The sequence below is a fragment of the Muscardinus avellanarius genome (assembly GCF_963383645.1).
Source record: "Muscardinus avellanarius genome assembly, chromosome: 6".
Classification (NCBI taxonomy): Eukaryota; Metazoa; Chordata; class Mammalia; order Rodentia; family Gliridae; genus Muscardinus; species Muscardinus avellanarius.
In genome coordinates, this window is record NC_137791.1 from 138082158 (window position 1) to 138096286 (window position 14129).

At 46.6% G+C, this 14129-nt stretch overlaps 1 protein-coding gene across 1 annotated transcript in view; it reads right to left on the reverse strand.

The window, feature by feature from the left end:
• The window catches only part of HTT (huntingtin), a gene marked incomplete at both ends in the record, with an annotated part of 126838 nt that overhangs the window by 95412 nt on the left and 17297 nt on the right, over window positions 1–14129 (reverse strand). The window contains 4 exons of the mRNA XM_080697081.1: window positions 3622–3760; window positions 6386–6465; window positions 7044–7103; window positions 9852–9972. Coding sequence (XP_080553207.1) covers window positions 3622–3760; window positions 6386–6465; window positions 7044–7103; window positions 9852–9972 — 400 coding nt within the window. The remainder of the gene's footprint in view (window positions 1–3621; window positions 3761–6385; window positions 6466–7043; window positions 7104–9851; window positions 9973–14129) is intronic.

The window sequence follows — 14129 nt, forward strand, 5'->3', positions numbered from 1 at the left end:
ACCAGGGCAGCCTGTCAGGACACGGCTGGGCAGCATGTGACGGAGCTGAGAAACAGGCCTGCAGCCCAGCAGCTGTGGTGGCGGGCGAGCGGGCCCTGGCCCAGCAACGCCATCTCGGGACCCACACCAAGAAATGGCAGGTGAGCTCCAAAGACACCACAACGGCCCCAGCTGCACTGTTCACGACAGGCAGAAGTGAGAAATAATCCTAGTGTCCAGTCACAATAAAATAGACAAACGTAACTTCACACAAAGGAATGCCCAACAGCTACGACAACTAATCAAACTGCTAAGATGCACAGTGACATGGAAGACCCACAAGCCTGACGCTGAGCAAAGGAAACCAGACAAGAAACACACACAGCACATGGTTCTATGTGCACAGACGCTGGAACCAGACTCGCTGTGCTTTGGGAGCCCACAGCGACTAGCTCTGGGGGAAGGAGCGGTGTCAGGAAAGACCGCGGTGCTTCACAAACGAAGGTCAGACTCTGTGTCTTGACCTGGGTAGCGAGTGCAAGGGACGTTCATCTTGTGGTTATCCAGCAAGAGGTACTCTTAGGAACTGCACACTGTCTATTCAGGAAAGGTAACAGTCCAGAATCTAAATATCTGACAAGTAATCCCTAAAAGTAAGAAGACACCAGAGGTTAGGAGACCTCTGCTTCAACATGAACCCCTGCCACCCAGCCACCCCATGAAAGTCAAGTAGTTTGGGATTTGGGGTGTTTTTTTTTTCCTTTTTTATTTGTTTTTGCGGGTCTAGGAATGGAACCCAGGGGTATTCGACCTCAGCCACACCACCTACCCTATATCCCATATATATATATATATATGATATAGGGATATATATATATATATATATTTTTTTTTTTTTTTTTGTGGTACTGGGGTTCCTGGAAACCCTTCTACCTCCGAGTTACACTCCCAGATCCATTTTTATATTTTTATTTGGAAACAAGGTCTCTTAAGCCAGCTAGGTTGGGTTCGAACCTACGCGATCCTCCTGTCTCCACCTCCCAAGCATGAGGATTACAAGCGTGTGCCACCACCCCCGGCTTATTCTTTATTTTGAAACAGGGTCTCACTAAGTTACGGAAGGCCTCACTAAGTAGCTGAGGCTGTCCACAAACAGCAATCCTCTAGTCTCATCCTCCCAAATGCTGGGATTACAAGTGTGTGCCACCATGCCCGGCTGGAGTAAAGAAGTTTTAAAAAACATACATTTAGCTGAGCATGGTGATATATACCTGTAATCCCAGTACTTGGAAGCTGAGACAACAGGACTGCAGGTTCAAAGCCAGCCAGCCTCAGCCACTTAGTGAGGCTGCCAGCAACTTAGTGAGACCGTTAAAATAAAAAAAACTAAAATAGGCTGGGAGTGCTGCTCAGAGGTAGAATACCCCTGGGTTCAATCCCCAGCACTACCAATGAATACATAAATAAATAAATGACATGCATTTATTTGACAAAGACAGAAAGACGAGGCCAGGGCCACCAGCAGACACCACAAATCCCAGCAAATGCTGGGAGCTGGAGAGTACCTGTGTTGACCAGCTGGCCGACTCACAGGAAGAAGGCCAAAGGCAAGCTGTTCTAGGCCTGGGCGAAGGTGTGAAGGCTCCCAAAGAGCAGCAAGTGCACTCAGCACCAGAGGTCCACGAGAAGCCCAGTGTGGAGATGCACACCTGCATCCCAGTTACATGGGAAGCCAAGCCCAAAGGACGGCAAGTTCAAGGTCAGCCCGGAGACCCCATCTCAAAATCAAACATACAAAGGGCTAAAGATGCAGCCCCTCAACTCCCCAGTACAGCAGAAGAAAGAGAACAGGGGAGGGGGCACTCCAAGAAAAATTGAATAGGAAGGCTGAGACAGACATCTAGAACAGAGTCAAAAAAAAAGGAAAAGGTGAATAACACAGAATAAACACAGAAGGACTAACATCTAACTATTCTGAGAAAGAGAAGCTAGGCGTGGCAGTGCACACTTGTAATCCCAGTACTTGGGAGGCTGAGACAGAAGAATCGCAGGTTCGGGGATAGCCTCAGTTACTTAGTGAGGCCTTTTGCAACTTAGTGAGACCCTATTTCAAAATAAAGAATAAAAAAATAGGGTTGGGAGTATAACTCAGAAGTAGAATGCCCCTAGCTTTCATCCCTAGCACTGCCAGGGGGCAGAGGGAGAACGAGAACACAGAAACACAGAAAATGGCAAAAAGTTTGTCAAACAAATGTTAAAAAGAAAAAAACTAGCCAGGCATGGTAGTGCATGCTTGTAATTCCAGTACTTGGGAGGCTGAGACAGGATCACAGGTTCACAGCCAGTTTCGGCAAATAGTGAGACTCTCATTAACCTAGAGAGACCTGTTTCAAACTAAAAATAAAAGAAGGGCTGAGGTATAGCTGGGGTATACCCCTGGGTTTAATCCCTAGTACCAAGAAAAAAGTCAGAATTGAAATTTTTTCTGGTTTAAAGACCTACCAAGCCCCAGGACCCCTGGTACCACCTGCCTGGCCTCCAAGCCCTGACAGGGACCGTTATTGCAGAGACACCTGCCCTCAGCACACCCCACGGGGCGATGGGCACACTGGCCCTCGGGTGCTGCGACTGCCAGGAGCACCCCATCCCCAAAAGGAGGACTAAAACGGCAGCACACAGTGGTGACCACTGAGCATGATGACTTGTTACTACTCCAAGTTCTTTGGACTCATCACCTCCCTTCATTATTCCAAACCCACAAAACCAGTTTTCAATTAACCTCCTAATCCTACTGCGTTATTAACAAGACTTTGAAGAGCAGGCAAAAAGCCTGGGAGGCTAATGATTTACCCCAGCCGCAGAGGTAAGCCCATGAAGTGGGCTAGGTCCTCTGCACTCAGCTTGCACACTCGTTGGACTCTCAGGCAGAACACCCTGTGCAGCTACCTCTGAATCACGCACCCTGTCTCGGAGGAGGACAAAAACAAGCTAAGAGCTGCTGGGGGGCTTGCCTAAAGGCAAGGCGCTGACCAGGAGGGTGGAATTCCAGTCAAGTCTATCTCATTCCTACAGAGTGCTCTCACTGCCGCACTCCATGGCCTCCCCAGAGGGCTGCTCAGGCCCAAGTACAGGCCCCAGCCACAAAGAGGAGGAGGCCAGGAGTCCTGCAATCCCCACACCACATATCAGTCATAACTTCTGGACATCATAAACAACGCACTCAAGCGGGCTTTGAGGTCACGTACCGGGATGCAGAGCCAACAGGAGGCCACAGTGGGCGTGCCAGCTACAAGACACTCACGCCACAGGGCCCCTGTGAGGTCTCCTCCTTGCAGTCCTGTCACAGTCTCCCCCCAGCTGGGTGAGAGACCAGTCCTGCATGCCAGACACCAACCGGCTCTGCAAAAAGGCCTTTTGATTTTGCATCTGTAAACCATCCCCATTCAACCTTCACCCACAGCAGGAAAGCAGAAGTGGAGTGAGCCCTCCGCATGCTCCACAGACACAAATGGTGGCAGTGTGGACTCTGAAGCACAACACAACCAAGAGGTTCTCTCGAAACAATGCCTACCCGCAGCCCAAGCCCACCAGACCGGCTAGGGCCATCGCTCCTATGTCTCTGCCTGGAGGCAGCAAGCATACCTTAATCTCATTGTCGTTTGCAAAATTGCCAAAGGAAGCCATAATTTTGGGAACGGCTGCAGCCAATGTCTCCTGCACAGATTCTTCAGGCCTCTTGCTCGTTCGAGTCAGACACGGAAGAAGGTTCACCAGGTAAGGCCTGCATGTGGGGAAGGAACAGTCATCATTCTTCAGGTCTCTCCCAATATGAAAGACAAGTAATCAGTCCCATCAGGGCAAATTCAATTTTGTAAGCAACACTGTCCTTACGGGGACTACGCAATACTCAGCTAAAGGAACAGAGGGACTAAGTGCAGGTGAAGCGCCACAACCCCCCTTCCCATGGTCACTGCAGATTCAGAGGCTAGGTTTGGAAATGACTTGTAGTAGATTATAAATGCTGTTGAAAAACTCATACTTTAATTGGAAAACAACAGATAGTATAAGAAAACCCTACTTTTTTTTTTTTTTAAGGATTGAGCCCAGGAGTGTTCTGCCTCTGAGCTATACCCCCAACCCTATTTTATTTTTTATTTTGAATTTGAATGACAGCCTCACTAAGTTGCTGAGGCTAGCTTTGAACCTGCAATCCTCCCAAATATCTGCCCTCCTATCTCAGCCTCCCAAATACTGGGAGTACAGGTGTGCATCAACATACCCAGGTAAGAAAACCCTACTTTAAAAACAAAAATTTTGCCCGGTGTGGAAAAGCTGACATAAACCACAATCATGCTTTGTTTCTCAAACTGTTAAGATCCTAGTATTTGAGAGGCTGAGATAGGAGGATCATAGGTTCAAGGCCAGCCTCAGCAACTTAAAGGAACCCTGTTTCAAAAAAGAAAAAAAAAAAAAGACAGAGGATGTAGCTCAGAAGTAGAATACTCCTGGGGTTAAATCTTCAGTACATATATATATACATACATACACACACATATATAAATACACACACATACATACATACATACATATATGAAAAAGAAACATTACAAACTAGAAAAAACTTATAACTAAATGAGGTTCAACTTGGCCCTCCAGAGAGGAAAACAGAACAAGCAGGGTAGAAGTGAGTTACAGGACAGGCAGTCAAGGCCAGGAGACGTCACTGAGCCACAGGCGGCAGGACCACCACCATTCGTGGTGAGCCCAGCAGCCAGCAGAGCCAATGGCAGCCTTAGAACCTGCAGCTGCAAACACCATGGTATCTAAGAACAGAGCAAATGGGGAGGCTGAGAGGCTCTTTAGGAAGCTGAATCTTTGCTGAGATCAGGGTGGGAAAATAAACCAAGCAGGAGGAAGAAGAGAAACCTGACTCAACCGAGCAGACAGGACCAGCAGAGCCAGCTCGCCTGGGCCTGCGCGAGGAGCTGGACTTTTTCTGAATGGCCTGGGGAATGTGTGAGAAAAGTTAAAGTAAGGGAACGGTAAGACAACTGTGTATTTCTAAGGTCACTTTGGCTGCTGTGTAGTGAACCTGGGACATGACACTTCAGAAATATAACAAAAAGCCGAGCGTGGTGGTGCACGCTTGCAATCCCCATGCTTGGGAGATGGAGACAGGAGGATCGCGCAGGTTCAAAGCCAGCCGCGCTGGCTTAAGAGACCCTGTTTCCAAAAATAAAATGGGTCTGGGAGTGTAGCCCGGAGGTAGAAGGGTTTCCAGGAACCCCAGTACCACCAAAAAAATAAAAAATAAAAAACTAAATAAAGAAATATAACAAAGAAGTTCAAAGTCAGATTAGCTAGGCTAAAGGTACAGCTCAGTGGCGGAGCACATGTTACCAGCACATCCAAGGCCCTTTGGTCCAAGTACCAAAAAGAAGAGGGAAAAAATAAACAAACAAGGATAAATAGGAAAAGGGTCTTATAAAGAGAAATTTCCTTAGTAACTGTACCTCTGCAGACATACAAGATTTTTACTGAAACACAACTTCAAATAAATAAATCAGTTTCACTATAACAGTAAAATTCACTCCACTCTACCAGTGACTCAGATAGAGCTAAGGGTTCTCTAGGACATCTGCACATCTTGCTGACTGAGGAGAGCACAGACGAGTTGATGTAAACCACAACCCTGCTTTGTTTCTCAATCCATTATGATAGAATTGTTTTCTTGTTGTTGTTGTTGTTTTGTTTTGTTTTACAGTACTGGGGATGGAACCCAGGGGCATTCTACCTCTGAGCTACATCCCCAGCCTTATGTTTTGTTCTTTATTTTGAGAAAGGGTCTCACTAAGTTGCGGAGGCCTCACTGAGCAGCTGAGGCTGGCTACAAACCTGCGATCCTCCTGCCTCATCTCCCAAGTACTGGGACTGTAAGTGTGCACCACCACGCCCCGCTGATGGAACCACTTCAACTAATCAAAACTTCATGTGCAATTCAACATCCACCTTTGTAATCGGTGTAACAAACAAATGCCTATTTTCCTATAATTGGTGATAACAAGGTTGGTACTTCAACTACCCTGTGCAGAAAACGTTCTTGGTTTAGGGCTGCAGCGGGAAATTAGGTGGCAAGACCCCTGCCATGGTGGGATGCACATCGCACAAGTCTGAAGTCTCTTGGGAGAGGATGGGACAGGAAGCAAGCACACTTCTAAAGAACACACGTGGCAGGGATTAGAGGTAGGCCAATGTCAACCACACTCTAGAGGACAGAGTGGACAGCCTTGGGGGAGTGGACAGGGAGACCTCTGAAGAAGGGATTTGGAGCTGCAACATCACACATCAGTGGGAGCTGGCCACCCATCGAAACCCATAACAGAAATAACCCAGAGGTGCAGCCTACCTGCATTTCTGAGGCCGAACCAGGTGAGCCAGCTCAGCAAACCTCCACAGGGCCGCACGCAGGCTCCGCGGGGCACCATTCTGCGTGGCACAACGAGAGATGGCTATGCTTAAGAGCCGCACGCACTCTTCACCGACTGAGCAAGGCAGCCCCTTTCACCACCACCCTCTGTCCAGAGAAGTCAGATGTCTAAAACATTTGGGACTGCTGTGCAGATCCCAGAGGCCTTCAATTATAATGATATGAAAAATTAAGTTGCGGCCGGGCGTGGTGGCGCACGCTTGTCATCCCCGTGCGTGGGAGGCAGAGACAGGAGGATCGCGCAGGTTCGAAGCCAGCTGCGCGCGCTGGCTTAGGAGACTCTGTTTCCAAACAAAAATGTAAAAACAGGTCTGGGAGTGTAGCTCGGAAGTAGAAGGGCTTCCAGGAACCCCAGTACCACCAAAAAAAAAAAAAAAAATTAAGTTGCCCTTTTCACTTCTACCTCATCTAACAAAAATTTAAAGTAAGCTTCTGGAGAAAAACAAAACAAAGTCTACTTTACCAAGCAGCTTTTCCATCTAACAATTTTACCTAATGCATAAAGGATAAAATGCCATACACACTGCGCAATACAGTGGAACAGTACCATCTTTCAAAATGGAAGGTAAAGGCCCACCTTTTTAATCTCCTTATAGAGTTCTAGCTGCAGCCTTGGAAGGTTAGAATCCATCAAAGCCTGCGAGGAGATACAGGAGGCGTGTTTACGGAGGGCACATTTCACTCACCATTCTGAAGAAAGCAAAAAGGCAGCCTACATTTCAACTGGAGAGTAAAGTAAATATAACAGAAACTACATTAGGAAAGCATTCATTAAGAAATAAACAAATGTATCCAGAAATTACCGAATACGCTAGAAACAGATCACCCACTTGAATTTAAAAAAGGGAAGAAGAATTAACTGTCATCATAATCAAGCACTACATAATATCAGAATAAAAGGAACTCTAAAGGTCTCACAGGAAGCAAACCTTTGCTAGCAGTGCACGCTGCTGGACAACACCAGCGAAGGCTGAGGGTGGACCTGAGGGCCCCTTGATGACACAGAAGCCCACATCCTCTGCAGGTCTGGGACCTGCTTGCCTGCAGGGACACTAACAGCTGCTCAGGCCCCCGTGCCTCATGGTCCTCAGAGCTAGTTTCCTGCCCCCTCTGCTCACTTCCGGGTAAACCAGAAATCATGTCCACATGGCCAATCTGTTACTATGGCTAAGGGTAAAGTCTGCATTAGAGAAGGGGTGCCTCACTCTCACCCCTGGAAACCTCTTCTAAAATGACACTGTAAGCCAGGCATGGTGGCATACCACCTGTAATCCCAATACTTGTGAGGTTGAGGACAGGAAGATCACAGGTTCAAGGCCAGTCTCAAAAATGCAGAAGACACTCAGCACCATCTAGCAAGACTGTTTTCAAAACAAAAAAATAAAGGGGGGGGCTAGAGAGGTAGCTCAGAGGTAGAATACCCCTGAGTTTAATCCCTAGTACCATAAAAAATGGCACTGTAATGTTTGTCCACCAAAAGGAGACTATAACTGAGCCCTCTTTTTCACAGTGACATGTATGTAGCACCTGATGTCCATCAAGTCAGCAAATTTGAACATTTAAAGCAGAGACACACTTCAGAGGTTGCTTCTGAATTATTGTAATGGCCCAGAAACTGTTAAATCCTGATTCCATGGCTGCAGTTCACACTAGACGTCCTTTAATTAGCAAACCAAACCGGACAAGCATATATTGAACACTACTTTCCACCCAGCATGATGGCACACGCTTGTAATCCCAGTACTTGGGAGGCTAAGGCAGGAAGATCACAGGCTTGCAGCGGCCTCAGCAACTTGTGAGGCCCTCTGCAATGTAGTGAGACCCTGTGTCAAAGAATAAATTAGGGCTGGGGGTGTAGCTTAGAGACAATGTCCCTGGGTTCAATCCCCAGTACTACACACACACAAAAAAAAGAAAGTTTCCAAACAGAATCAGAAGTCATAACAAAGCTTGATTTAACAACATGTTTCATAAACTAATATCAAACTTATTTTAAAGCCAGGCGGGCTGGCGCACGGGTGTAATCCCCATGCTTGGGAGGCTGACACAGGAGGATGGCACAGGTTTGAAGCCAGCCTCAGCTATTTAGTGAGGCTCTCAGCAACTTGAGACCCTGTTCCCAAATAAAATATAAAAAATAGGTCTGGGAGTATAGTTCAAAAAAAAAAAAAAACAACTTATTTTATAGTGGCCAGGCATGGTAGCGCATATCTATAATATCTGTAATCCCAATACTTGGGAGGCTGAGACAGGAGGATCACAGGTCGAAGTCAACCTTGGCAAATTAGTGAAGCTCTCAGCAACTTAGTAAGATCCCATTTCCAAATAAAAAATAAATAACGTTGAGGATATAGGCCAGAGGTAGAAGTCCCTTGGGTTCTACCCCTGGTACCACCAAAGTAAATTTTAAAAAAACTTATAACAAGATAAAATTAAAACTCGATTAAATCTTTTTTTTTTCTTTTTTGGTACTAGGGATCTAGGGATTGAGCCCAGGAGCGTTCTACCTTCAAGCTATACTGCCATAAAGCTACTTTATTTTGAAACAGGGACTCACTGAGTTGCTGAGGGTGTCACTGCTTGATGAGGCTGGCCCTGAGCATGCAATCCTCGAGCCTCTCAAGTACTGGGATTAAAGGTGTGCACCACTGTGGCTAGCTGTGGTAGCCCTCTTCGAAGGTTTTCTCACTCTGAAGATTAAAGATCAAGAACTGAAATATCAGCCACAGGCGGTAGTGCACACCTGAATCACAGCAACTCAGGAGGCCGCCAGAGGTGTCAGGCAGCCCGCCTCTCCCCTCACCTCTCCTAGCACCGTGACCCAGGGGTCTGGCATCTTGGCTTCTTACCCTGTGCTGCACCTCACCTTCTCTCTCCCCACTCATGCCACGCAAACTCCGGCTAACCTAACTTTTATTTATTTTGTATTTTTTATTTACTATTATTTTGTGTGTGTGGTACTGGGGATTGAACCTTAAACAATCGAGAATTCACACCTTTACCTACAAGCAGTACTGCCAGAGCCATTAGGAGGGGCAGAGAAAGAGGACTAGGGAAGACACAGGATGCCCAGCCAGGTCCCACTCACCACCACCACCCTCCCAGGGCCCTCCCACGGCTTCCTTCCCCAGGCCACGCCCACACAGAGTGGTGCCTGCAGACACTTGCCCAATGGCAGCTGGCGGCCACACGGTGCCCTTCACTGACCTACACAGCACAGGGGCAGGGCTGCTCAGCCAGACCCGAGCAGATACCTGAGCACCTCCATATCCCACGCCAGGAATACTCCACTGAGGACGCTCCGCCAGGCAGGAAGGCGTTAAGCAGCAGCTTCCCCCACAGCCCGCGACAGTGGCTCTGAGCTCAGCGTCCGCATAGTTCTTACTTTTATAACCTTGTTGAGGCATTCATCAGCCACCATCCTGACATCTGACTCCGCATCATCACTGCACAGCAGAAAAAGTTCCATAGCGATACCCAAAAGTTTCTGAAATTCTGGAGAATTTCTAAGTGAAAAAAAAAGAAAAGAAACTGTTACAGCCATGAGGAACCCAAGGAGAAAAGATAACACAACAGAGTGAAGTACTCGGTGTCCTGGAGGGGACACTGGACAGAAAGGAGATGCTTCATAAAAATTAAGGAAATCTATGCCGGGCGTGGTGGCGCACGCTTGTAATCCCCGCGCTTGGGAGGCGGAGACAGGAGGATCGCGCAGGTTCGAAGCCAGCTGCGTGCGCTGGCTTAGGAGACCGTTTCCAAATAAAAATGTAAAAATAGGTCTGGGAGTGTAGCCCGGAGGTAGAAGGGCTTCCAGGAACCCCAGTACCACCAAAAAAAAAAAAAAAAAAAAAAAAAAAAAAAATTTAAGAAAATCTGAATAAAGTTGGACATTAGTTAATAATGCATCAATATGGATTAACTGTGAAAAATGTACCACACTAAAATAAGATGCTAACTAATCAAGGTAACCGGATGCAAGTTATTATGCAAACTTTCTAGATTTAGACTTCATAAAATTAACATTTGAAAAAGTCCATATACCATTTCCAACCAATCAACTATCGATTTTTAAGTTTAAATTTAAAATGTACAGGGCTCGTCGTATTCTCTGTCTTCGTGAAAGCAGCTTTGGTAGTGTGTGTGTTCCAAGGAAATCGCGCACTCATCGAGTTGCCGCAATGACTGGCATGACACTGCTCACTCTCCACACAACATCTCAATAACAATCAGTGTCATCGCCCTCATTTTGGCTACTGGGAACCTGTAACTTCACTGTTTTTTCTTATCAGTCAGGCTTGTTAATTCCATGTTTTCAAAAACACCAGGTTTCACTTTTCTTGATCTGCTATATATTTTTTTGCTTGCTCTTTTCTTCACTTCAGCTCTTTGTTTTTTTAAGATATATCCATGTGCTTTTATTGATGCATTATAGTCTCACAGACTCTGGCTCCTTATCATACCCATTCTTCTGGTAACTTGAGATTATATTTGCTCGTGTTTTTTAAGTTTCTAAGGTAGAACCTGAAGTCGTTGGCATCTTCCTTCTGTTCTAAAACATATGATTAAACTGGCTATGGTGAAACACGCCTATAATCCCAGTACCTGGGAGGCTGGGACAGGAGGCTGTGGCCAGCCTCAGCAACTTAATGAGGCCCTCGGCAATTTAGATTATTTCAAAATAAACAAACAAACAGGGCTGGGGGTGTAGCTCAGAGGTGTAGAATGCCCCTGGGTTCAATCCCCAGCAGCATTAAAATAGATACTTAATGCTTTAAACTTACCTCATATTTGTAATCTCAGCACTTGAGAGGCTGAGACAAGAGGATCAAAGTTCCAGGCCAGCCTCAGCAACTTAGCTGAGACGCTAGCAAATTAAGACTCTGTTTCAAAAATAAAAATAAAAAGGACTAGGGATGTATCTCCAACCCCTAGTACAAAAATAAATAAAGCTATAGAAACATCCCACAAGTTCAGAATTGTACTATCTCTGTGCAATAGATTCCAGTTGAATGATGGAAGGTCATGACTTGTATCCTATATGCAGACTTGTTCTGAGGCCCAGCATCTGGTCTCCAAGGTGGCCTCGGCGTCCCATGAGCACCTGAGAAGAGTGTGTCACTGCTGGTGCTGGGAGGCATCCCATAAACACCAATCAGCTCACACTGGCAGAAAAATGGCCAAATCTTCTAGATCTTCATTTTATACCGACAGTTCTGTGAATGACTGAGGGAGGCTGTTGAAATCTCTGGCTTTAAGTATAGCTTTATTCTACTTGCAAGTACTTGCACTTGGATTGGTTTTGCTCGGTGTTTCTGAAGCTGCATAAACACTTTGGATGTCTCGGCCCACCTGAAGAAGCAGTGCCTCCGTCCCTTCGGAATGGCTATCTAGTCTCTCCTAACTACCTTGGCTTGGAAACGTGCCTTGTCTGATACTACTACAGCCATTCTGGTGCTCATCTGATTGTTTGTTTTAGTGCTGGAGATTGATCCCAGGGACATGCTGCCTTCAAGCTAGAACCCCAGCCGTATTTTAGTTTTTCTTTTTCTTTTCTTTTTCTTTTTTTTTTTGAAACAAGGACTCGCTAGGTTAACGAAAAGCGCATTATTTGCTGATGCTGGTCCTGAACCTGCAGTCCTTCTATCTCAGCCTCTCAAGGGCTGAGATTACAACTGTGTGCCACCATGCCCAGCTTCATCTGATTCTTGCTAGGATGGTGAATCTCTTTCTATTTGTGCTACATCCCCAGCTCTATTTTCTTTTTTAAAAAAGTCTCAGTTGCTGAGGCTGGCTGCAAACCTAAAATCCTCAGGGTTCAGCCACTCATGTGCTAGGATAACACAGGTGTGCCATCACATCTGACTCTTCTTTCTATTCTTAATTTTAACCTATTTGTGCCTTTAGGTTTTTTTTTTTTTTTTTTTTTTTTTTTGGTGGTACTGGGGTTCTTGGAAGTCCTTCTACCTTCGGCCTACACTCCCAGACCTATTTTATTTTTGGAAACAGGGTCTTAGCTTTGAACCTGCGCGATCCTCCTGTCTCCACCTCCCAAGAATGGGGATTACAAGCATGCACCACCACGCCCTGCGTGCCTTTAGATTTAAAATGGGCTTCTTGCCAAGTGAGGTGGACACACCTACAATCCCAGTACTCACTTGGGAGGCTGAGACAAGAAGGATCACAGATTCGAGGCCAGCACATGGTAACTTAGCAAGACCCTGGGAGACCCTGTTTCAAAATAAAAAGTAAAATAGGGCTAGGGCATAGCTCAGAGGTAGAAGACCCTGGGCTCAATCCCCAGTACTACACACACACACCCCAAAAACAAAACCCTCTTTTAAAGAGCTTAAGGAGGGAGTCATGTACGTCTGGCACATATCCCAGCATGGTCGCCCGATCTTCATTCTTTGTGCAGACCCAGATCTCCAGCTGATGGCCTTTCTCTTCTGCCTGAAACACTTTCTGTACATGTCTCGTAGCGATTGCCTGCCAGACATAAACGTTTCTGCTCTCATACGTCTGGAAAATTCTCATTTCCCGTTTGTATTAGAGACTTCTAACAGGAGAATTCCAGGGCTTTCCCTCGCTGTATTCATGGGTGTGCTCCCTGACTCGCGGGGGCATTTCCGAGAGTCTGCCGTCCTTAGGCTAGCTCGGGTGGCCTTTCTCATGACTTGCCTCTACTTGCCATAGCCAGTCTTCTCTTTGCTTCCTGGGCCACACACACAGCTAGAGCTGCTACTGGGCTGCTTCTGGGCACTGGCCTGGTCAGTGCTGGCCAGCCGGCCGCTCTCACTTTCAGTCACACTGTCCTACTTCCTCACGTTCCTGCTGCGTCTCACTGGATGCCAGACTGCTGCTTGACCTTGTTGGATGCTAGGTGCCTCTGAATTCCTACAGATGCTCTTCAAGTTTACTATGGGAGGTCATTACTCTGAAAGAGCCAATCTGAGCTTTGCTCCTGCACCCTTGGTCAGGTGCAATCAGAGTAGCAGCTTAGTTCCCCTTAGTGAGTGGACCCCGTCAACACTGCCTGAGGCCTCCACTCTGGCTGGTGTGGCAGGAACTCCTCCTGGCCCACGGGAGTTTCAGCGAGGGCACCTTCTAACTCTTTTGGGCAATGCTATTTTAGGACAAGGCTCCCAAGCAAGTGTCCACTTATTCAACTGCACTGGAGGGGACCCGTGCGGCACTCTGCAGTTCTCTGGAGCTCTGTCCTCTCCAATATTTTCGGAGAGTGCCATCAGCCAGTATGGCCTCCCTGGACTTCTTTTCAACCCAGTAGGTCACTGGCTCAGCCTCAGTTTCCCCTGCTGCTCATGCCCTGGGGAAATTTCCAGTTTCCCCTGCTGCTCATTTCCAGTCTGGGGAAATGGAGGCTTACCATGTTCACTTCCCATTTTCCTGAGGTTACAAAGCATCTCTGCCTGATGCCCAGTGCACTGGAATCACAGTTACATAGATTTCCTTCACTTCTCAACTATCTAGACAAGAAATTATAGGCAGTCCTGTTACTGTATCTAAACAAGAAGCAAAACTCTAGTAAATTTTTCAACTTGATATTTAAACAAACGGTGTCTTTTCCAGTTATAAATATAAAGAACTATCAACGTTAACATCCCCTTGTATAAATACTAATTTCTCGCCGGGCGTGGTGGCGCAC